The following is a 22595-nucleotide window of genomic DNA, read 5'->3' as shown; positions in this document are numbered from 1 at the left end:
CACAAAACCGAACAAAAACAGGTTCCCGACAATGATTTGTACAATCTAGTAAGAAATAGGACTCAGTAGTACAGCACACGAAATTATACCAAAACAATGTACACAAATTCTCATAGTACAAATATCAAAAGTAAAGAAAGTTCAGTTGACGAAACATCCTACGCTGTTATTTAACGTTACATGACAGAGACAACATGATTCTCAGATACATTACAATATATACACACATCGGTTTTTGTACAAAGCTCAATCCAAGGTGCATATATATATATATACACACACACACAAGCCTTTGGGCAGTTAACTTCCGGCGAAAAAAAGGAGGGGGAAGAAAACGCGGCAGTAACTATTCACAACTGAATGCCCAGGAGTAAAGACTTATATGACATATTCAATCATCTACAACAGTAATCTGTACCTGAGAATGTAGCACATGCCAATCCTGAAGGAAAAAAGACGGAAATGCATGCGTTTTCTTGAACTCGATCAACTAGTAGCTGGGGCTCTCTTCTTCAACTTGACGGCCTTCTGACTGGATTGCTGCTTTGGAGCTGGCTCAACAAGCAGCAAGCGTGACATGACATATGCCAAGAGTTCTTCTCGGTGAGAAAATGTGAAGTCCAGATGGGCGTACTCAAACTCATTGTAGGATACATCAACACCAGATTCCTTCATCAACTTGTAATGTTTTCTGACCATCGATGGCCGTATAACCTTGTCCTTTCTTCCAGCAACCAGATCAACAGGAACATCAATAAGCCCATAGTACTCCCCCAAGTCGAATGGCTCTGGACATCCGTACACCTCCACATTAGCAGAAGCACTCCCATAATCAAACATTCTAAACTTCCCTGCACGCTTCATTTGTGCAAGATGGAGAGCCACTCGGAATGAAACCCCCGGCATGTCATTCATGTTATAATGTGGTAACCCTAAAACGCCAACCCAATTTGAGCTATCCCCACCAACAAAATAACTCATTAAGGTCTGAACCAGTCCCCCAACAGCGGGATAGTTATGGAAGTCTCGCGCCAACTTGTTCAGAAGCATGCGAAAGAACCTGGTTGGTATGTAAAAACCAGGCACAAGAGGAGCCAGAAGAGGAGCCAATAAAAGAAAAACATGCTCCATAATCGTAAACATAAAGGTGGAATCACCATGGAAGCCAGCAGGTGATAGTAAAACCAATCTGGAGAGTCTGTGTGGTTTCTCTTCTATTCTCTGTGTTATAACATACATAAGTGCTGCTGCTCCTCCCAAGCTATGACAAATGGCACAGAGTTTGTAAGGTTGACCATCATTTGTTTCTTCGTCAAGATCAGGTTGACTAAGTTTCAATTCAGCAGTTTTAACTTGGTGAATCTTCTCTATCATTGCAGGAATATCCTGAGTCCCGTGCTCATTAATGGAGTACTGCCAATACCTGCATTGGGTTTCTATGTTCAGTAACCATGTTCATACTAAAGTACTCTATGGAAACTGCTACTTTGTGCTTAGAAAATCTGAATATATTGCAACCTCATTCCGCCCCTTTGATAATTTGAGTTCGAGAAGGAATCAAGGATGAATATTTCATATACAATATAGCATGCAGGTTACATAAGCAACTTACTGTCGTGAGGAAATATTTTTGTTAACATGTTCCCTAGAAACCAAGCCACGAAAGTTCCCAAGGAAAACATCATATCCTGCGAAAAAGAAGTGCCATTAGCATATTTCTAAGCCAATACAGCTGTCTGTACTGCAAGCTGTATATGCTTTCCAAGGAAATATGCTAACCTTGATCGTAAGCTGCAAATGCTGGTGAACCAACCACCCCATTAGAGACCCATCTGGAAAAAGGAAATAGTCCATTAGAAATAATTTGTAAAGCTAACTATTATAAAACAAATTATTTTCAAAGCGTAAAAATACAGGAGAACAGAACACGATAATGAGCCGTAAATAAGATACACCATTCTAAAACCGTATTTTTAAGATGAAAAAGTTGAACCATAGAGATATTGTAGCAGGAAGGACAACGCATCACTCTGATAACCAGTGCCACCAACAAACTTCCACTCGACATTTAAGACGTAGTTTCTATAACACTTGAAAAAGGATAGAAGAAATAACTTACCCCATAGATGAATCAAAAACTCCATGTTGAAGATAAACAGCTTTCCGGGAATCACGTCTGCAGCATCACAATACAATATTAGACACCGCAATTTTTAAACAAAGTTATTCACCAGGGAAGGAAAAAAACGCCAAATATATCGATTATATACCTCGGGAGTCTTTCCAAGAGAAGAACATAGCCATCATTAGTGATCACATGAATAGCTTCATATGGGTACCTAATAGAGAAAAAAAGAATGAGCAATTTGCAGATCACGTGAAACATTCAAACAAAAAGCGAAAGGTTCTTCAATCAAGTAAGCGTTCCAAAGCCTTACCCAAGCTCTGTTATGACATCCTGACAAGTCCGAGCATCGGTATTTAGCGAATGCTGAAAAGAAGTATTCCTTTCTTTAAGAGCTGGATCATTCTCTCCAAGTGAAGCTGCGGGAACAGTAACTTCTGAATCATTACCATGACTATATTGAACACCACCACTGCTCAGTGAACACCATCCTGATAGTGTTTTAAAAGCCACCGAAGGGGAAAGAACAAAATGTGCCGCCTTGTGAACAACATCAAAAATAGCTTCTATGAATATCTCGATTGCTAGATGAAGATCCTGTTGGGAACAAGTTAAAGATGAGAAAATTGGATGATGCATGTTATTTTAAATGGCATAATTAGCCTGTGAACAGACCTCAATGACTCCACGTCTCCTATCTGTGGTTCGGTGAACAATGTGATCCTTGAGAATCTGTACTTTACTTATCGTTTGCGAAGCCTCATTGCTTCCTGGTGCAGCAGAGGCTTTTGATGATCTAGAATAAGACAACTGCAAAATGCGAACTGGAATCCCAAGCAGAAACCTGGCGGGAAACAGAATCCAGAAAAATATGTATCTGATCCACATCCACCACGACCAGCGCCTATCGTGCTTGCTGAAACTAGAAGCCCTCGAGGCTCTTGAACTTTGAGAGGATGGTGATGCAGGAGACATGTCATCATCACTATCTTCATCTCCATATGCGTAATCAACGTTCGAACCATCAGAATCAGAATCCACAGAAAGCTCGTGTACAAAATGATTGAAAGAGGACACCCCACTACAAACATCAACGAAAATGGACATGTCAATCAGCAACTAATATTGATGCATCAAAACCTTACACTTCTTACAAGAAGATAGATAGATATTACATAAAAGGAACTAACTTTTGACATACAAAATAACTACTTCCCACCAGAAAAAACACACATTGATTTGAATAATCCCAATTCCAACAATTACAGAACAAACTGCCAAGTGATGGAAAATTTTCAAAATTCTGAATTCAGTCAATTTTTCGTACAAAATAGCTACTGCCCACGAAAAAAATTACACCCTAATCCTATCCATTCATTTATGATGAACAATCCCAATTCCACAAATAAAAAATAAATTGCCAAGTAATAAAAAAAAAATTTAAATTTCTGAATTCAGTCAATTATACATTCAAAATAACTACTGCCCACCAAAAAAATTACACTCATTCATCACGAATAATCCCAATTCCCCCAATCGCAAAATAAAATTACCAAAAGAAAGAAAATTCTCAAAATTTTGAATTCAACGACCTTCCGAATCTTTCCATGATCAAAACCCAAAACTTACTTCTCCATCCAGCGAGGAAATCTGGGTCCCCGAAACGTTGGCCTGAGCTCCCATCCATGAATGCCTTCGAGAATGTTCGCCTTCCCCGGCAGAAACGTCAGCAACAGAGCCGAAATTCCATTGATCAGCCGCACGACATTGTTCAGCGATTCGTACGTGAACGTCTTCACAGACCTGCAACCCACCAAAATCAAACCAAAACCCAATTTCAAAAACGATTCCAAAAAACCAAATTCGAAAACTTTCTCCAAAAACAATTCGAATTCGAATGGATTGGTAAAAAGAGAAGGAAGACTCTCACTCTTTGGTGACGGCGATGATGTTGTCAACGAACCGTTGAATCATCTCATAACAGTAAAATCAAATTTAAAAAAAAAAATTGAATTAAATTTCTGGAAAAATCGAATTCGGAAACTACAGAGTCGAAACCAAAGAGCAACGCTTCTCAAAATCTCAAAAGGAAAGCTGCTCGGTTGGAATCCCTAAACGCAAAAAATCCGAGCGTCAATTGGGAAGAAAAATCGAGAGAAAATTTTGGAGCCCCGATATTTGAGGGAGTCGAAGACGGCAAAAAGAGGGAAGGTAGCGGGAGATCCTTTGCCGTACAAGGCGGAGGGGCAATACACGCGGCGGGCCCTGATTGGTGGAGTCAAACGCGTGTCGCTTTCTCCTTTTTTCTGGATTTTGTGTTGTGTTTCACGAGAACACGTAATGGCACAAAAAAAGGGGCTCGTTGTACACGTGGTTCCGGATAAATTAATCAGGTGGGGCCAGCATGAAATTAACGGACAGGATATGACGACGGTCAAAGGGATTGTGCGGTTTATGCCGTGTGGCTTGCGAGTTTAGAGCAGTGTGGGACCACTTGAGCTTTACGGTGTCACGCAGCCACGGAAACACGAACGCGGCGGGTGGCATTGCTTGGAAGTTAGGAGAAATGAGTGCATCTTGCCGACCATTAGTAGGAAGAGTGTTTGATACTTAGGTCGACTCATAACCAAATAGATTTTGTTTCAACTTAATCATTTATTATTAGATATTAATTTTATCATAAAAAATTGTTAGTAAAGGAACCATACACACATACATACATACATATATACATATATATATATATATATATATATATATTTATCAACGTCCCGATATGGGACGTGTTCAATATTCCCCCTCAAGTGGCCACACATGCAACCAATTCCACATCGATCTTTTTTTTTCTTTTTTCTTCTGGAATTGGCAAGTTAGGATTATTTACCCTTTAGGGGTTTGAAGAGGTTATGAGGAATTTCATTATGTTCATGGCCGCAGTCAAGCAGACTCATAAGCTCGGAGCATCAAACCCGAGACTTCCATATTTTTTTGTTTATTGGAGAGCCATAGTTCATGTTCTTATCACTGAGCCACTTGTTATGGTTCACATCGGACTTTAAGAGCGGAAGCATTGTATTACATTGAACCTTGGTAATTCGGTCACGAGACGGACCCACAAGACACATAATCAAATCCGCTTTAATATCATATAAGATAATAAGAGCGACAAACCACTAATGCACTCCTAGCCACACCAACATTGTCCCAACTTAATCACCTATTGTTGGTTGTTGAGTTTTATCACAAAAGACCTCGATATTATCAGGATGGGACCATACACTTGTATAGTGTATGCTCAATTTCCTGATGTAAAACTTAATGTTAAACAAAGAAGAATGCTGGCTACATTTTCATTTTGTCTTTTCTTATTTGGACCGTGCTCGAACTCCAAAAAGCCGTTTCTGCACTTCCTAAGAAGGAAGTCGTTTTTTTTGGTATTGCATCCGCTCTTCTGTTAGCATGAACATGAATTTAATCTCAACCATGAACAATTTGTGAAGAATGTTAAAAATTACATCATAAAAATAATTAGTAGTATAAAGTAACTCAATAAACCCTTGCATAGTTTAGTCCCACGCCAATGTGGAACTTGATCCTCACATTCTCACAGTTCGAAACCCAGAAAAAATCAAGGGGAACTGAGGTATGCAACTACTATACATTCATCATATAATTAGTTTAATTTTGATCTGATGGTTAAATTATTGGTGACGATGATGATTTTTTTGTTTGTGTTTGTTTTGGTTAGCATGCAGCAGCACCAGCTTCAAATGATCGATGCTCATAATTTTTTGTTTTTTCCCCGTTTGTACACAAATTTTATTTTCTTTTACCTGCTGAAACTCAATCACAAATGGACACCATAGTTTCCGATGTTAATTATTCAAACACAAGTCCATTTATGATCAGCTTTTCAGCAACACTCGCCGCTTTTATTTCGCAGCCAAGCATGGTCAATACAATACATGTTGAGGGGAGCAACAATCTAGCTTTATGTTCCGTTTTACTTGCTATTCAAGATATAAAACATCCGTCTGCGGGCGCAAAGAATATTAAGTTTCCGGATGCATGGTATGCCAACAAGTTTCCTTCTCTAAAGCTTGGAAAACGCTGTTCTGCTTGACGATGCAGCAGTTTCTTTGTTGTCTTCATTTGTGCCCGGTTTGAAGGCGAACTCTGTAACTAAGGCCAAATGATCGCTTCCCACTTTCTGTGTACAAGTACGAGAAAATGGAATCAGATTTGAAGATAACATTATTTACATGCACACGCACACGCACACTCTTGATCATATACTGCGAACTGGACCTATGCCCCGGAGAGAGAATCACACAAGCGTGCACGCACACGCACACAGAACCTCCATCAACCCCACAAGTGCATCTATATGTCACTATTAACGATTGAGAAGCTTCGTAAGGTTTTAGTTCGAATGCAATCAGGTAGCAGAATCAAAAGTTGCCCTACCTTGCAAGGGAGGCTACCAATCTTCTGCAGAACATCAACTGGAACGGTGTCTATAACTCTAGTGGGCACAAGTCCATCAGAGTACCTATACCCAACACAAGAATTTCATATGATTCATCAGCATTTTCATTGTCATAATCAACTCCACCAACATTAGAATCGTTGTTACAGAATTTAAGAAAAACAATTTACCATAAGTAGTCAACGGTTCCAAGAAATTTTGAGTGGTAGGTAGTAGCTACAGGTTCACCATTGGGATCCCGTGTTCTTGTAGAACCCTGAAAATATGATATACTACATAAAAAAAACTGGAGTATTAAACATTCAGGTGGTAACGGAATAAAATTTGTACCTGCACCGTGGCATAGGAACTGTTAAGCTTCATCGGATGCACAACTAAATGCCTATTGGCATCTCCGGTTGCAACTCTAATTTCTTCATCTGTCCAGCAGTGCTTCAGCAATCTAAAATAATAGAGCAAAATAAGACAACCCGCCTCAGTCATCTTGTTTATAGCAAAGAGCCCGAATCTGTTTAGCCAAGTTCTTTAATATATGATTAGAATTTGGTTGTGAAGAATGTATGCACGTCACGTCTGTATTAGGACATAGGAATTAAATAAAAACAGAATCGAAAATTTGTATCTGCTTTAACATGTGGGAGACATACCCGTCTATCATTGTAAGTGGACTGCTAATTTCTTGTTTGGCACCTAAAACTTGAGCAGGATGACAATCCCTCTGCCCAGATAACTCTCTTCTGTCATATAACATGATATTCAGCTGTAAAAAAATCATACAGATTTCAAAATGAATGTTGGATGTATTGCATCCATCAGTATCCGTGTGACCAAAAAATAATATTCAAGCGGATGGCAACTCACCTCAGATTTTGACAAGAACTTGTATATTGCACTCTGTCAATAAGCAGGGAAGCAGTTCAACTTAGTTTGTCACTGTTAGAAGTAGGGCGCAATGACGATGAAATTTGTATGAATTTTGGACTTAAGAATATCCAACCTTAGGAGTGATATTGAAATCGCCACAAAGGACAACAGGAGCATTACCCCATCTCTCTGAGAGGATTTTCGCCCTTGATATGAGAAAACGTATCTGAAACACAACACGATTTAATTACTGATCAAGCAATTTAGCATATTGCCTCAACATAAGGTATATAAGCCTTCTTTATCTCTGTTGGGAAACCGACATTTTTGCATTTTATTATGCACCAGAAAATGAGCATCAATGTAAAAGAACTTACCTGGCCTAATTTTGCTTCCCCTCGGGTTGGGTTATAAAGCACGTGGATGTTACCGATCACTACATTTCTTGATTCAGCTTTTTGCGTCTGCCTGTATGAATGAAATTAGATGTGGAAAGGATGGATACCATCTAGTTAAACAGCAGAATTGTTAAAGATTTCCGTACGAAAAGGTTGATAGACTTGATCTGAGGCCAAGTAATCTCAGAACCGTGACTGGTGTAGAAAAGTATTGGCAAATGTTTACAAGTGATCTACCTCAAAAACCGAGAGTTGCGCAACATTGTCACCAAGTCCATAGCGCTTGAATTCAATGCTCTCTTCCTCAGACAACCGAAAACTGACATAACGAGGTGGAAAATTATTCGATTTATTGTGCCATCACAAGCACTATAAGCTGTAGGAAATAGAATAAAACACAACTGTCTTACTTATCAGGTTTCCAGAAAATAGCGCAACCATCAACGGAACCTCCAGTGCGTCTCTGCCATTGCAAGCATAGTAAAATCAACTGAAGGGAATTGTATCTAAAGCACTTGTTTTCTTCAATCTCATGGACAAAAATGGTACACAACACGGAAATATCAACCTTGTATGATCCGACATATCCCACTTTCGCTAGAGTCTCCGAGAGCTCAAAATACTTGTCTACTTCCTAATAAACCACACAAACAAGAAGAAGTTCAAACCCCACTTCAGAGATTTTTTTCAAAGATTACAGAAGCAATTAACAAAATGAAAACAACAAATTAATTAGGCTTACTACTCACTTGCAAACACATTATATCAGCGTTCCATTCCGCAAGTTCATCGCATATGACCCTCCTACGATGGTCCCATTTGAGATATTTGGAAGGCACATTCCGGTACATATCTCTATGCCAGAAAGCATTTCGATCCCCCAAAATGTTATATGATGCAACAGAAAATCTATCTGCAACACAGAAGTTTATATAGTTATTACATTATCAGAGACGGTTTTTAATCGACAAAATCTTATATTTTCATCACAAATATGTATGCTATGATATAAACTAAGGAAAACTAATGAAAATAGCTTGAAAATTTTGAGTTTTAATGATATGGACAAAATAAAAGGTAAAGTGAATAGTATTAAGATTGACTTTTTAGTGTAAAAATTTGGTTTTTCGTTAAAGTGAACAATACCGTGGGCTATATGTTTGGGACTGCTTCTCTTAGCGCTAAATGCGTCTTCTAACAACCAAAAAGCTTGTATTATAAAAGTACTTTTTGAGGAAATTACTTCTTTCAGACACTTCCCAATACATTCTCAAAAAGCACTTCAACAGGTTTTTAATAAAAACATTTATTGCATAAATACTTTGAGCAAAAATAAACAATCCCTAACATGCATACACACAATGATACATGTACGCTATGCATGTGTCGATATCATTATCACGAACTATATACCATTGATACATTTTCCTTAGTAAAACCAAATGTCATGATACAAAACCAATTAGATTATGCCAACTGAAAAATCTCTCAGAGGGAAGATATAAGTAACATAGACGGACCTCGAGAAGCGAGTGGTTGATTTTCTGCTTGGATCCAACGGCGTACGACGTCCGGCGGAGCATGACTGTACTGTCCCTGCTTGTACCACGGACGACTAGTCTCGGAACCAGTAGATGACGATGATGAGGAGGTGGACGAGCCTTTAGGAGCGGCGGTGCAGCAAGAAACGGTGGTCTTGCAGAGAAAGGAGGAGGAGGGGCTAGTCGGTGCGGTTGTTGCGACGGAAACGTGGCCACCGCAGAGCCAAGAGGAAGCGTCGCACCGCATCGTAGAAGATGAGGTGGGTGTTGTGCGAACGTGTGAGCGTCTTACGGTTTCAGAGGGGATTTGAGTTGGATTTGCCTATCTTCTCAACTTGTTGACTTTTTTACTTCCAAATTTCAACTGCTTATGTAAACTTTGGCGCCAATGTTATTCTCTAACAGGCTGATTTTACTGTGTTATTAATTCCTGGTATTTTTAACCTTTTGATCGATTAATTAAAAAAATCAGTGAATGGAAATAAGGAAAGGTGTGCAGACGTAGAAAATAAGTGTGAGGATATCATATTTTTTTAATCATATTTGGTATTAATTATATTCTCAATTTCTTATGTTAGACAGATAAATTAACTCGTAATTAAGATTTCAAGATAACAGTAACCTCACAAATTATTTTCACTGCTACTTTAAGACCTGGTTTGGTACTGAGGTGATTCTGAAAAAGGTTAGGAGCTGTTTTTATGTTTAGTAAATATTCAGCTTCAGCTTTTTTTCATAGTTTTGGGTGAAAAAAAGCCAAAAACAAGAAGCTGCAAACCCAGCTTTGAAAAACCGACTGTTTTTCACATCTGTTTTATATAAAAGTTTACCAAACACTATAATACTGCTTTTTTTTTTTTTTTTTTTCCAAAAGTACTTTTACAAAAAAGTTTACCATTGCTTTATTTCACAGTTGTTTATTCTCACAGCACAGCATAAACAACTTTTTTTCAAAGCATAGCAATATCAAAACAGCCCTAATTCCATGGGAAAAAAAGCCAATTTCAACATCAAGCCTTCGACAATGAATTGGAAATGGATCATAAGTTTGATACATCAAAGGGGAGTTAAATTTCTAAGTAAATTATAATGGTACTCAAGAATATTTTTTTGGATAAACTTGATATAATTCTAATTTTTTTAGCCAATGACAGGAATAGTCCAGTTTATTAAAATAAGTCTAATACCTTAAATTTAATTATTTAATTATCAATAATTATCTCTTCAATGGTAAGATTTATTATAAAAATCAAATTTCCTCCTAATTATCTCTTTGATTTTTTATTTATTTTTTTGTTATTTCTTGTTCTTCCTCCTGCTTTAAACCCCATTTGTAGATTTTATTTTTAATTTTTATAATCAACTTATATCATAGGTTAATTGTATTTATCTACCTATATGATAGATTTTTTTTTATAATCAACATGTCATAGATTAATGTGTCTCACTTGTAGGTATATTATGTTTTCATTACCTTTTAGTTAGGTTTCATATCTTACTTATAGGTATAATATACATTCTTATATTTGTTACTTAGGATATAATGTTTTGCAGATAGATTTATGTTAGAATATTAGTTTTTCTGTTGTAAATATTAATTAGATCTTTTGAAGTTGGAAAATGCATAACATTAGAAGATTTTAATATTTTTAGAAAATTTAAAATGAGTATAAAAGAAATAAAAACATGTAATTAGATAATTGGACTTATTTTTAAAAACAATCAATGTTTTTGGACCTGGATCTAAAACCCTTTTTTTTCTTCAAAAAAGGACTAGCTAGTTGGTGGCTTCATCGCATTAGTTCACTTTTTAGAAGCCAAAGACTCATATAGACATTTCAGCATTCCTTTGACCACTGTTGTGTGTTTCACGAGCTGGTCTCATGAATTTGATTGTTCCTATAAAATATAACTCTTACAACTATTAAACTCACACATGACACAACTGCAAAAACAGTGCTATAAAGAATCAACAACCCGATGTCAATATAGGGAAACTAAACTCACGCTAAAAACACCAAATCAACAACCCGTGTTCGAGCATCAAAACTTACAACATTATTATCCATTTTAAAATTCTCACATTAAGCGACGTTGATTTCTTTACGTACATAGTTACACAATGTTAAGGGCAAGGACCACAAATTCGAATGTAATTCTGTTTTGATCCTTTGAGTTTTAGCACACACAAACAAAAACAGACAGAGAGGGAGGTGGAAAGGGTGCCAGGGCTGCCGTCGAGTTCCTCTTTGGCCATGCCATGCATTCCTTTAGCTCCATCAAATTAAGAAGCAAACAAAAACTCGAAAAGTAAAAATTAATTAATACTCTAATTAGGTGCACCACACTATAACTTTTCATCTAATTAGGTGCACCACAAAGAACGATTAGTTGTCTGGTGATGGGAAGATTTTTTAATGCGCTGGATGCACAGTACGTCAAATGTCATAATACAAATGGTTTGATATTTAAAAAAAAAAAAAAAAAAAAAAACTTTTCAACCACTTGTATTATGACGTTTGGTGCACCAGCCGTGTTCTAGACACAATAAAATCGGTTTCTATAGATATAGATTACCGATTGATTAAACCAATTCAACCAATTGATTAAAGGTAGCATTTTGTAAATTAATAAGATCTTAAGTAGCTTTATTAAATCCAAAATGGGTTTCTTTAGATGTAGATTCAACCAATTGATTAAAGGTAGCATTCGTTTTTTTTTTCTTTAAAAATAATGGATCAACCGGTAACTTTGTTATGATAGTTTACTTTTTCGAAAACCAAAAAAACTCTTCACGTAGATGAATATGTCACATATTATGTAGTAATCACAGTGAAACTTTCAATTTTGACAACAAAACAGAAACACAGTGAAACTTTCAATTACACAAATGCAAATTAAGATCTTATTAGTTTTGTCCAATAAAACATCACATAATCAACGATCATCAGCAACACATCTCCTCCTCCTCACACTCACTGGCAGTCCACCTTTCATCCTGAGAGTCAACGACAACAGGTGCTCAGGACACGTGTCCCTATCCTGAACGTCGATCTCAAACCGCTCCATCACGGACGCAGCAATCGACTTCATCTGAATATACGCCAAATCCTTCCCGAGACACATCCTTGGCCCGGCATGAAATATCGGATACCGAAAAACATTCTCCTGCCGACACGTGCCGTCCTCCGTCAGCCACCGCTCCGGCAGATACTCACGGCAGTTCTTCCCCCATATCTTCTCCATCCTCCCCATTGCGTAGGCATGGTACGTCACGAACCATCCCTTCCCCACGAACGTACCGTCCGGCAGGACGTCGTCGTTTAGACAAGCCTTCGTGTCGACCGGTACTGGAGGGTACAGCCGCATCGCCTCAGAAATCGCCGCGTGCAAATAGTGCATGTCTCGGAGCTCGTCCAAATCGTAAATATCACCGATACGTTTCCCGTTTCGGACCCGAATCGTTTCGAGCTCCTTTAAAATGGCCCGCTCCACGTGCGGTCTGGACGACAGGAGCCAGAAGAACCATGTCAGAGCCGATGATGTCGTGTCTCGGCCGGCCAGAATGATGCTTATCACGATATCGCGGAGAAACTCGGGCGAGCTGTTGTTTTCAGGAATACCGATAAACAGGGACAACAAATCGTGACGATCCTCCGACCGTCGATCGTCGCTAATTCTTGACTTTATTATATTATCCGCGAAATTATGGACGGTCGATATTGAATCTTTTAGCCTCCGCTCTGATCCAACGTTCAAAAACTTCTTAATCCTTTGTATAAACCTAAACACATACAAAAATCTCCCGGAACTAAGCGTGGCTGCTTCTTCAAATGCCTGCATGAACTGATCTGAATCGGAATCGAAATCGGCGGACTCAGATTTTCCGCCGATTGCGAGACAATTCGGGTCGACGTTAAAAGCCAACTTGCAAACGTTGTCGAAAGCAAAGCGCTCCAAAACGTCTTGCAAGTCCAAACCACGTCCCGTTTCAGCGGCTGTGTCCAAACACGGGATTAGCCTCAACTCAATCTCAAACCTAACGTTTTCCATCACGAAGTTCCGGAGCGATTTCGTGTTGAAGGCGTAGCTGGCGGTCTTCCTCTGGACCATCCAGAGCTCGCCGTCGGAGTTGAAGATTCCGCCGCCGAGAAAGCCTTGAAGGAGGGATATGACCCTTTCGCCTTTCGGGTAGTTTTTGAAGTTGGTTTTCAGCATGTGCTCGACGTTGGCAGGGTTGGCGGTGATGATGCCACGGATTTTGACTGGGCGGCTGAAGATGGCGGTGCTGGTGGGGCAGTTGATGAGGATTTCGGTTGTCCATTCGAGAAAGCGGTGGCGGTTTTTTAGGAATTCCGGTAGGGTTCCGATAATCGGGTAGTATTTGAAGCCGGTGTGTTTGTATTTCTTCGGCGAAGCGAAGAAGTGGAAGTAAAGATAGATGGAGAGGAAGAGGAAGAGGAGGAAGGACTGTAGAGAGAGGAGTTCCATGGCAAACTGGGAATATTGTCAGTGCGGAGTGACACAAGCTATTAAAATATAGATAGTGGCAGACATGCATACATTATCTTATTAAATATTTGTCATCGGATTAATATTTTTATTATTTAAGTAAAGTTTTTGTGAGATTTTAATGAAAGTTAATTATTAAGTTGGAAGATTAGAAGCAGATAAATTATTAGGTGAGATTGTAGTACAAGGTTGCAGTATTGCGTGGTGGTACTGATCTATTAAAAATTTGATATATTTACAGTTAAAACACATCAACTTCTGTCGTTAATGCTCAGTTACATATGAAGGGTCTTTGTTAAATTTTTATGATCCAACGGCTAAAGAATGATATGTTGAAAATCATCTCTTTTTTTTTTATTTGTGTGTAGGTAGTTGTTGCTTTCGACTGCTAGCTAGGATGATTTGGAGAACTTCTTGTCATTGAGTCACTCGCACTCTTAGGGTGATTTCGTATTTTTAAACTTCTTTTGACTTTTAATTTGTTTGTTAAAAGATAGTTCGTAGAGTTGGCTGATTAGATCAAATTAATACTCTCAAACGGATAGTCGTGTTAAAGTTTTTGTCCTTGGTTTTGGCTTAAAAACACAGTTGCTTTCTTACCGAGGTCAATAATTCACTACTAATCCTGGCAACATTGGTTAAACATCGCTTTCCATGATCATCACACACGTACTTTGTCTCTCCTCCCACAGACTTTCAGTGCCACACACAGCCCAGAACGGGATATTTTCCACAGAATATGATTCTCATACGACGTGTCGTTAACTAACACCACCACTTAACACACAATCTGTACATGCCCCATCTTCTCTCTTCTAGTCTTTTGTGGCACAAACACTGAGTTTGAGAGAGAGAGAGAGAGAGAGAGAGAGAGAGAGAGGCTCATGGCTGCCATCTGCGGTCGAGTCCCTCTTTCGACAAACCATGGATTGAATCTCACCAAATCAGGTAAGTCTTGTTTCTGAGTTCTTTCGTTTTTGAGCAAAAAGTTGAATCTCTTAGGCACAAATTTTGTATTTTGTATCAAGTTTGCATCCATTTGTGGGGATGGATGGTTGAAACTATTTTATGCATTTGCTTTAGGTACAACATGTAGGTTTCGTGCAAGTTAACGATATTTCAAGTTAATTAATCATGAGTAATACGTGGATGATTAGGTTTGACGGCTGAAAGCCTGAAACTATTTTATGCATTTTCTTAGGAGCAATATGTAGGTTTTCTGCAAGTTGAGTTGTGCTATAAATTTTGAACTCTTAGCAGTGAACATTAAGAAAACTTTCATGCACATGGTGTTGCGGAAGTGGTATCTCAAATCAATTACTCACTGTCATGTATGAAAAATAAAATATGTGAAGTGTGTGATTAACTGGAAGTACTTGTTATTTGGCATTACCAATAATGGCGGAGCTAGAAATTTTTTATTGGGTGGGCTAGCTTAAATATTTAACTCATTATAAACAAAGAAACTTGTACAATATTTTTTACAGTATCAGCCAGCTTAAGAAAATTTTCACAAAGTGAGCTAAGAACTTTCGTTATTCAAACAAATTCAAACTTGTACATGTACAAGAAGCGATGGTTTGTAAACTGTATTATATAATTAAACCGAGAGAATTTAAATAAGTGACTAAATATACGATGGGCTACATTCGAAAATCAATAAAAATTACATGTAAAATTTTATTTTCTACCAAAATAGCCCTTAATATGGCTCCACCGGTGATTGCCAATATAGATAATTTTTATTCCTTTAATATTCCTATGTTGCTCAGTAAACATTTGATTAACTCAAGGTTTAATTATTGACTATGGAACAGGTGATAAACATTATTTTCATAGACAAAGTCCAAATCGGAGCATCTTGATGACAACATCAAGCACCAGGCTTGGCACAGGTGGTGGGGTGTTGGACAAGCCAACCATAGAGAAAACAAATCCTAGTCGTGACTCAGAGTTTGACGTGAGGTAAATAAACTAGAAATCTATGGTGCGCTTTGACGAGAGATTTAAAGATTTATAGAACTTACGCTAAACTTGTCAGGAATGCACTACAAAAATAAAATAGAAGTTTTGAAATGATTAGATGCAATATATTTGTGAAAACATTTCAATAACACCTTGGAAAGTTTTGTTTAGTGTCTATAGTGCGTTGTAGTGTTTTAGAACTAACTTTGTCATGTCAGTGTGTTTTTAATAATTGAGTCTAAAGTTTCATGGTACTTTGAAGCCCCTCGTCCAAATATATTAGGGTAAATTTTGTGTGTGGAACGAAAATTCTTGAAATCCCAACATCATATCTAGCATCTTGAAGAGTGTTAAAAGTATGACTCAGCTCAGTACAATTAAGTGAATGATGTTCTCTTACCTTGAAAATTGAATAGAAGCATGGAAGTGAAACCCGTAAATTAAGTAGAAGTTTAAGGTCAAATTCGTGTTTGGGATTGGAATTCTTCATCCCCAACCTTAAAACTCAGCTCAGTACAAATTAAGTAATTGAAGTTTAAAGCTTTCAAAGAAAGGAAGAAACATATCAAGTTCCAAAGGAAGAATCGAACTCAAGACCTCGAGTATAAGGGTAGCTAGAAAGCTCTTAACGCAACTGAGCAACAAGGCCTCTTGTTAGTAAATCAATATTTGAAGGTTAGAAACTGTTATATCAACCTTTTGCTCTATTGCATGTATAAATCAAGTGATTAACATTAGAAAGTTTAATTTACTAAGCTTTGCCTTGATCAATTTTCTTCAGGAAATCAAGGAAAATGTCTCCACCGTACCGAGTGATGCTGCACAATGACAACTATAACAAGAGGGAGTACGTTGTGCAAGTTCTGATGAAGGTCATCCCGGGAATGACGGTTGACATTGCGGTGAACGTTATGCAGGAGGCACATCACAACGGCCTGGCCGTCGTAATTGTGTGCGCTCAGGTGGATGCAGAAGATCACTGCATGCAGCTCCGAGGCAACGGTCTTCTAAGCTCCGTTGAGCCCGCCGGTGATGGATGTTAAGACTACTGCTAGAGTTTATTAGCTAGTATCATCATAGTTCATAAACAAAATAATTACACAAAGAATTGCAGTTTTTAGATCACAAACCTATTAGTTATTCCATCTAGCTAAAAACAACGATGTAAATTATGATACCAATCATTTATCAATGAGTAGTTGATACATGGGATGTTCTATACTATACTTTTAAACCAATAGGAAGAAGATTCAAACTTAAGTGCACATATAGATGCAGATTGTTCTAGCAACTTTAAAATCCGGAGGCTTTACTCCCAAAACTCCTCCTTCCCCATCTCCGTCCCTTACTCATCTTTTGAAAGACAACGATTGAATAGAAGGGTATTTGTTATTAAAACGTAAACATTCAATTAAAAATCAATTGATCATAGAAACGAGATTAATATTATTTAAAAATGAAGCCAAAACTTTTTTTCAACATGGGACAACTCTCAAAATCTGTATCAGTTTAATAGTGGCAGGTTAGTTGGGAATTATCAAAGAAAAAAGGAGAAAAAGAGTAAACAACTGGCACTAGTAGGTGAGGACATGTCTGCATTTTCAATAGCAGCTCCACTCCTTTTCCAGCCAAAATCTGGTTCCAGAAAAAGGAAGGGTCCTTTGTCTTGCACAGTTGCACGATTGTTTTTGAATTATGTTTTTGAAAAACGTTTTTCAGATGATTATTGTGAAGGGTTTGCTCAAAGTAAATTTGAAAAAACAGATTTCAGGAACGGCTGCATGAGATGTGCAAAGACAGAGATTACTGCGGAAATAAAAGATAAACAAAAAAGGAGAAAGGAGTGGAGACGCGGGGAATCGAACCCCGTGCCTCTCGCATGCGAAGCGAGCGCTCTACCATATGAGCTACGTCCCCATATCGACCTTAGCCTTCAAATTTTTATTTACAATATGATTTACTTCCGAGTCTTATTAACAGGTAGGTCCACACTTTGTTTTGGGGGCTCAAAATATGTCATCTTTAGGTTAAAACTTAAAATAAATATTGTCATTCAATCATCCATTGGGTGGCTAAAGCATCCATGTCGGCATAGTATTCCAAACGAATAACGGGGATATCATGTGGTTAAAACAAATATTATGTATTTAAATTTTTTCTACCCCCTATAAATACATAAAGTTTTAGGTCAAACCGCCTGATCAGTTAACTATTCCGACTATTCAATATCGATAACCATATCAACAATTATTCGTACGTCATTCATATTAGTGATGTTGATGCACAAAACCGACAAGACTTTGGAACAACTTATAGTGTCAAGTTTATGACCTTCGGTCACCTAGTGATGATAATATGTAAAGAGATAGAGATAAGGAAGCAAACACAAGATGTACATGGTTCACCCTAAGTCTGGCTACGTCCACGGAGGAGAGGAGTTTTCATTAATAGTAAAGGGTTTATACAAATACATAAGTTTAAGCATAATCATCATTGGTGGGTTTTAATGACTAGTTTAAGTACAATAATGACATTAGAGATTAATTGTAGGAGAATGGTATTCTTTTATAGTTGAGGAGAGTCTCCAACTTTTGTCGGCGATTGATGTGGGACTCTATGAGCTTTATTCTGACGTTGACATGTGTCGTGCTGTGATTGGCCCCCCTAGTTAGATGGAAACTCTTGTGCTTCGGTAGGAGTGCCTCAACATGAATCCCTCAGTGGGTCCTTGAAGGTATGATATTAACCGATGCTTAATAGTTTCAGGGTTGGTCAAATATGGTACAAACGAGTGATACTATTAATGCTTCGAGTACATGGTTATTAATATATATGTCAATGAAAATCTACATGACTAGTAACTTACATGTGACATTGTATAAGAATGTCTTTCACTTGAGCAAAACCCAATTTTATCTTATTGGCATGGCCACAAAATCAATTGCTACATTGCATTACTAAATTATCAACAAGCTTAGAGACATTTGAAAGCTTCTCCTTCTTGCAAACCATATCAATCAACATTCCCCAGATATCCACATGAAGAAAACTCCCCCTTCCCATTCTCAGACTAGTTAAAACTGTCCCTAACAACTCTGCATTATCTTCCTCACACAACCCCTCAACAAGTTTCTGTGTACTTGCAAGCCGAGGCGCAAAGCCCTTGAAGATCATCTCGTCTAAAACGAGGGATGCTTCATTGAACTGCCTCCAATGGCAAAGTCCATCGAACATTGTTCGGTATGAAACCACATCAGGAGTGCACCCTCGTCGTGGTAAATCTTCGAGCAAATCATTTGCTTCCCTCCATTTCCCATCCCTGCATAATCCACCGATAATTATATTGTAACTAATAACATCTGGCTCACAAGCTTTCTCCGTCATCTCATCCAAAACTCTATATGCTGCTTCGAAGTTCTTCTCTTTACACAACCCGTGAATCATTGTATTAAACGTCACAGCATCTGGTTTACACCCGTACTCGCTCATTTCCTCCAAGAGCCCGGAAACCTCTTCTTTCCGACCAGCATTGAAAAGCCCGCTGATTAAAGTTGAATAAACGGCTGAATCGGGTTTGATTTTCTTCGTTACCATCTCCTCTTTCAGCTCAAAAGCCGAAGTCATTTCACCAATCTTACAAAGCCCTTTGATCAAAGAGGTATACACGTATAGATCAGGCACAACACCATGAATCGCCACCATATCGTATTTCAACTTAAAAGCTTCTTTCAACCTGAAATTTGAACAAAGCCAGTAAATCAAAGTTCCAAACGTCACCGTAGTCGGACGAACACCCTTCCTAGACATTTCATCGAACACCTTCCACGCATCATCCAAGCACTCATTCGCACAACAAGCTTTGATCAATATATTATAAGTACACGCATCTGGGGTCGCGTAAATCTCAAAACCCCCAAAAAATCTCCTCATTTTCTCAAACTCCCTGCACTTGAAAAGCGCATCCAGCAGCGAATTCAACGATTTCACCGTCCGTTGGCAACGGAAAGCGGGAATTTCATCGAACAATTGGAGTGCACGGTCGGGAAGACGAGCCCGACCGTAGAACGAAATGACATTGCAGAAGATTATTTCTGGTGGAGCGAAACGGGTTTCTTGCTTCATTTGATGGAGGATTTGCTCCATCTGGTCGAACATTTTGGCGCGGCCGAGCTTGGTGATGATGAGGTCGTAGGAAAGGAGAGAATAGCGAAAGAGCTTTCTGGGTGGAGGATTCGAATCGGGGTTGGGGTTTTGGAAGATTTGGAGGGCGAGATTTGGGTTCTTCTCGCGACGGAGGAGGGAGCAGAGCCTGAAGGGAGATATTGGTTTTGAAGCTTTCATTTTGGTTTGCTTACATTGTTTTAAATTCCCGCCCTTGTTGAAGAATAAAGGTTACGGCTATATTTGCAGGAAGAGGACGTAATTGATAAGCGGGCCGCAGGCCCATGACAAATTCTTAAATTAATGGATCAAGTATGTTACTACAATCACGGCCCTTTACAACTTAAAAAAATGGAACTTAGATACTTAGGTGCGAGGGTTGAATAATTAATCAACTGAGTTACAAGCCCTTTAAACTCATTATTATTTTTAAATAGTAATACGGTTCACACTCTGGGTTTATATTGGTTTTTAAAATGGACACATGGTTTCAGGTTTCTCACATTATCCCATACACTTTAATGTTTTGGACTTGTGTAACTCTATGCTTTTTAATTATTTGACCTCATAATCCTTCGTTAAATTGATGACATGAAAACCATAGGAGGGGTTTCTAAGTAGACATGGAAACCATTCTTACAACAAAATAACCAGAATAACCAAATGCATGCCACCTAACAAATGAGGACATGAGAAACTATTAAACCACCTTATTTAATGTAATACGAAAAACAATTAATCTCAAATACATGTAAAAAAAAGGTTGCTTATTTATGATCGAAAGGTCATGGGTTAAAGTCGTGGATACAACTTTTTTGCAAAGTATGGGTAAGGCTGCGTAGGATAGACGCTTCCCCCCCCCCCCCCCCCACCTCTCCACCTGCTCCGCGATTCTCACAAAGTGTGTCTTTTTGGCTTGGGATCACCTTCTTATAATTCTAATAGCATTTAAAGACTAATAAGAAATAAGGAAGTAGGTTAGAGATCATAAGATTGAACAAAAACTTTCAAGTTCGATTTCATCATTTGTTTGTTTTTTGGTTTACGATTCTTTTCACACATAAGATTATGAATTGACTCGAAACAGTTCGAGCTTGTATTAAGTTCAACATGTACTCAACTCGTCAAAACTCGTGAAAGAAACAAACCAAACTTATTATGAGCTAGTAAAATCTAAAATCTTGTAATCTTGCTACTACTCCAATCATCCAAATCAACGGTGCAAACTTGCTTTGCTAATAAGTGGTCGTGCTTCATTCGCTTGAAAATATTGTTATATATCCCTATCTGATATGATACTGATAACTACGTCCCAGTTGCATGATTCTGTTGCATCGACTAAAATGCTTTTACATGTAATGTAATCAGTGAGTAGGACAAAGTTATTTTATAGAGAGTCTTAGAAGCATCTAGCTTAATAAACAAGAATTAAGATTCGAAAATTGACCTATGATTTGATGTGATTCACAAATGAGAATGGAGTTCGATTCTCTCTCGTCCCTTTTCCATTCCCTGCCTCCTATTTTCACTCAGTTTCCTCTTCTTATTTCTTTCTCTACAGAGAAGGTAAAACAAGATAATGATGTAACTTAATTTTGAGCATTCAAATAGGAGGGGAGAGAATCCAGATCCAATAAGAATATGGAGTTATTAATCTTGGTGCCAATGCGCATCCACTCTTCCTTTTAAATGAAACATTTGCTCTATGAGAAGGATATTAATTTACTCTAAGAGACGGGAAACGAAGTTAGGCGACATAATGGGTTAGTCATTGGCTAGGTATAACACGACATAAATATATATAATACTTCATTGTGTTCATGTGAGTTAAATTTGAAATCTCTTACTTACTAATGAAGTAGAATACCGTTAAACCGTACTACTAGTTTATCATAAAATCTGTGTAATCGTGGATTGATAATTATTATAACTAACAGATAATGATAAATATGAAGATGATATATATGCAAAAGTCAAGTAAAATTGAGTATTCTTCAATTAGGTTTTTACAAAATGACATCATGTTCTTCCCCATATCACTTGCCATTGATAGGTAACATAGACTCTTATTTGCATGCAGAATCACGTAATGAGAGGTTTATGCGTTTAACTAAATCATGTAACGAAAGATTTGTATGTACAACAAAATTACGTGATGAAAGATATAAGGCGAGAAAAGATTACTTCTAATAACGCAAAGATTTATGCATGTAACGAAAGATTTATGTACATAAATAAATTATGTAATGAAAGATATACAACGGGAAAAGATTATTTCTTACGCAAAATTATTTCTTTAGCTGTATGTCTTTTGAAAAAGCAGTAGATCTTGACTTCAATTATTAATACCACCTTTAATCTCATCATGAGCTGAAATCAACCACCAGACTTTAACCTTTGCGCCCAACAAGGAGGAGAAAAGAAATGCAAAACGCAACACAAAGAAACGAAAGACTCCCGACACTTCTGAAAGACTCCCGACATTTCTGCCACTAAAAAAGCACATAAGCATAATTTTGAAAAAGAGTATTTTCCATTTT

General features: G+C 37.9%; 4 protein-coding genes, 1 non-coding gene and 1 pseudogene across 6 annotated transcripts; 1 reads left to right on the top strand and 5 right to left on the bottom strand.

The window, feature by feature from the left end:
- Nucleotides 1–83: 83 nt before the first annotated feature.
- Nucleotides 84–4447, bottom strand: LOC137711425 (uncharacterized). The gene is made up of 9 exons (XM_068450664.2): nucleotides 4056–4447; nucleotides 3755–3928; nucleotides 2801–3206; nucleotides 2439–2722; nucleotides 2271–2339; nucleotides 2120–2176; nucleotides 1780–1832; nucleotides 1613–1688; nucleotides 84–1423 (listed from the first exon to the last, which is right to left on the bottom strand). Exons 1-9 carry the CDS (start codon nucleotides 4097–4099, stop codon nucleotides 487–489), a joined length of 2100 nt encoding a protein of 699 aa, XP_068306765.2. The 5' UTR covers nucleotides 4100–4447; the 3' UTR covers nucleotides 84–486.
- Nucleotides 4448–5991: 1544 nt separating this feature from the next.
- Nucleotides 5992–9759, bottom strand: LOC137711442 (DNAse I-like superfamily protein). Its single transcript, XM_068450686.2, has 13 exons — nucleotides 9397–9759; nucleotides 8626–8789; nucleotides 8445–8510; nucleotides 8287–8339; nucleotides 8114–8195; nucleotides 7856–7942; nucleotides 7612–7704; nucleotides 7476–7508; nucleotides 7262–7374; nucleotides 6945–7056; nucleotides 6785–6870; nucleotides 6593–6677; nucleotides 5992–6335 (listed from the first exon to the last, which is right to left on the bottom strand). The coding sequence occupies exons 1-13, from the start codon at nucleotides 9662–9664 to the stop codon at nucleotides 6219–6221; spliced, it is 1359 nt and encodes a 452-aa protein (XP_068306787.2). The 5' UTR covers nucleotides 9665–9759; the 3' UTR covers nucleotides 5992–6218.
- A 2426-nt stretch (nucleotides 9760–12185) lies between these two features.
- LOC137711121 (cytochrome P450 CYP94D108 pseudogene) lies at nucleotides 12186–13971 on the bottom strand (annotated as a pseudogene). The gene has a single exon (XR_015963323.1). The product of XR_015963323.1 is annotated as a cytochrome P450 CYP94D108 pseudogene (transcript).
- Nucleotides 13972–14724: 753 nt separating this feature from the next.
- On the top strand, nucleotides 14725–17101 carry LOC137711606 (ATP-dependent Clp protease adapter protein CLPS1, chloroplastic). Its single transcript, XM_068450863.2, has 3 exons — nucleotides 14725–14877; nucleotides 15747–15894; nucleotides 16676–17101. Exons 1-3 carry the CDS (start codon nucleotides 14814–14816, stop codon nucleotides 16935–16937), a joined length of 474 nt encoding a protein of 157 aa, XP_068306964.2. The 5' UTR covers nucleotides 14725–14813; the 3' UTR covers nucleotides 16938–17101.
- A 637-nt stretch (nucleotides 17102–17738) lies between these two features.
- TRNAA-CGC (transfer RNA alanine (anticodon CGC)) lies at nucleotides 17739–17811 on the bottom strand. Its single transcript has one exon. It is a non-coding gene; the product is annotated as a tRNA-Ala (tRNA).
- An 862-nt stretch (nucleotides 17812–18673) lies between these two features.
- Nucleotides 18674–20267, bottom strand: LOC137709743 (Pentatricopeptide repeat (PPR) superfamily protein). The gene has a single exon (XM_068448722.2). It carries the CDS (start codon nucleotides 20233–20235, stop codon nucleotides 18832–18834), a length of 1404 nt encoding a protein of 467 aa, XP_068304823.2. The 5' UTR covers nucleotides 20236–20267; the 3' UTR covers nucleotides 18674–18831.
- Nucleotides 20268–22595: the final 2328 nt, after the last annotated feature.

This window comes from Pyrus communis, chromosome 6 (assembly GCF_041283825.1).
Source record: "Pyrus communis isolate YQ-2024b chromosome 6, ASM4128382v1, whole genome shotgun sequence".
Lineage (NCBI taxonomy): Eukaryota > Viridiplantae > Streptophyta > Magnoliopsida > Rosales > Rosaceae > Pyrus > Pyrus communis.
Note: the sequence above shows the minus strand (reverse complement) of the source record. Positions and strands in the feature narration are given on the sequence as shown.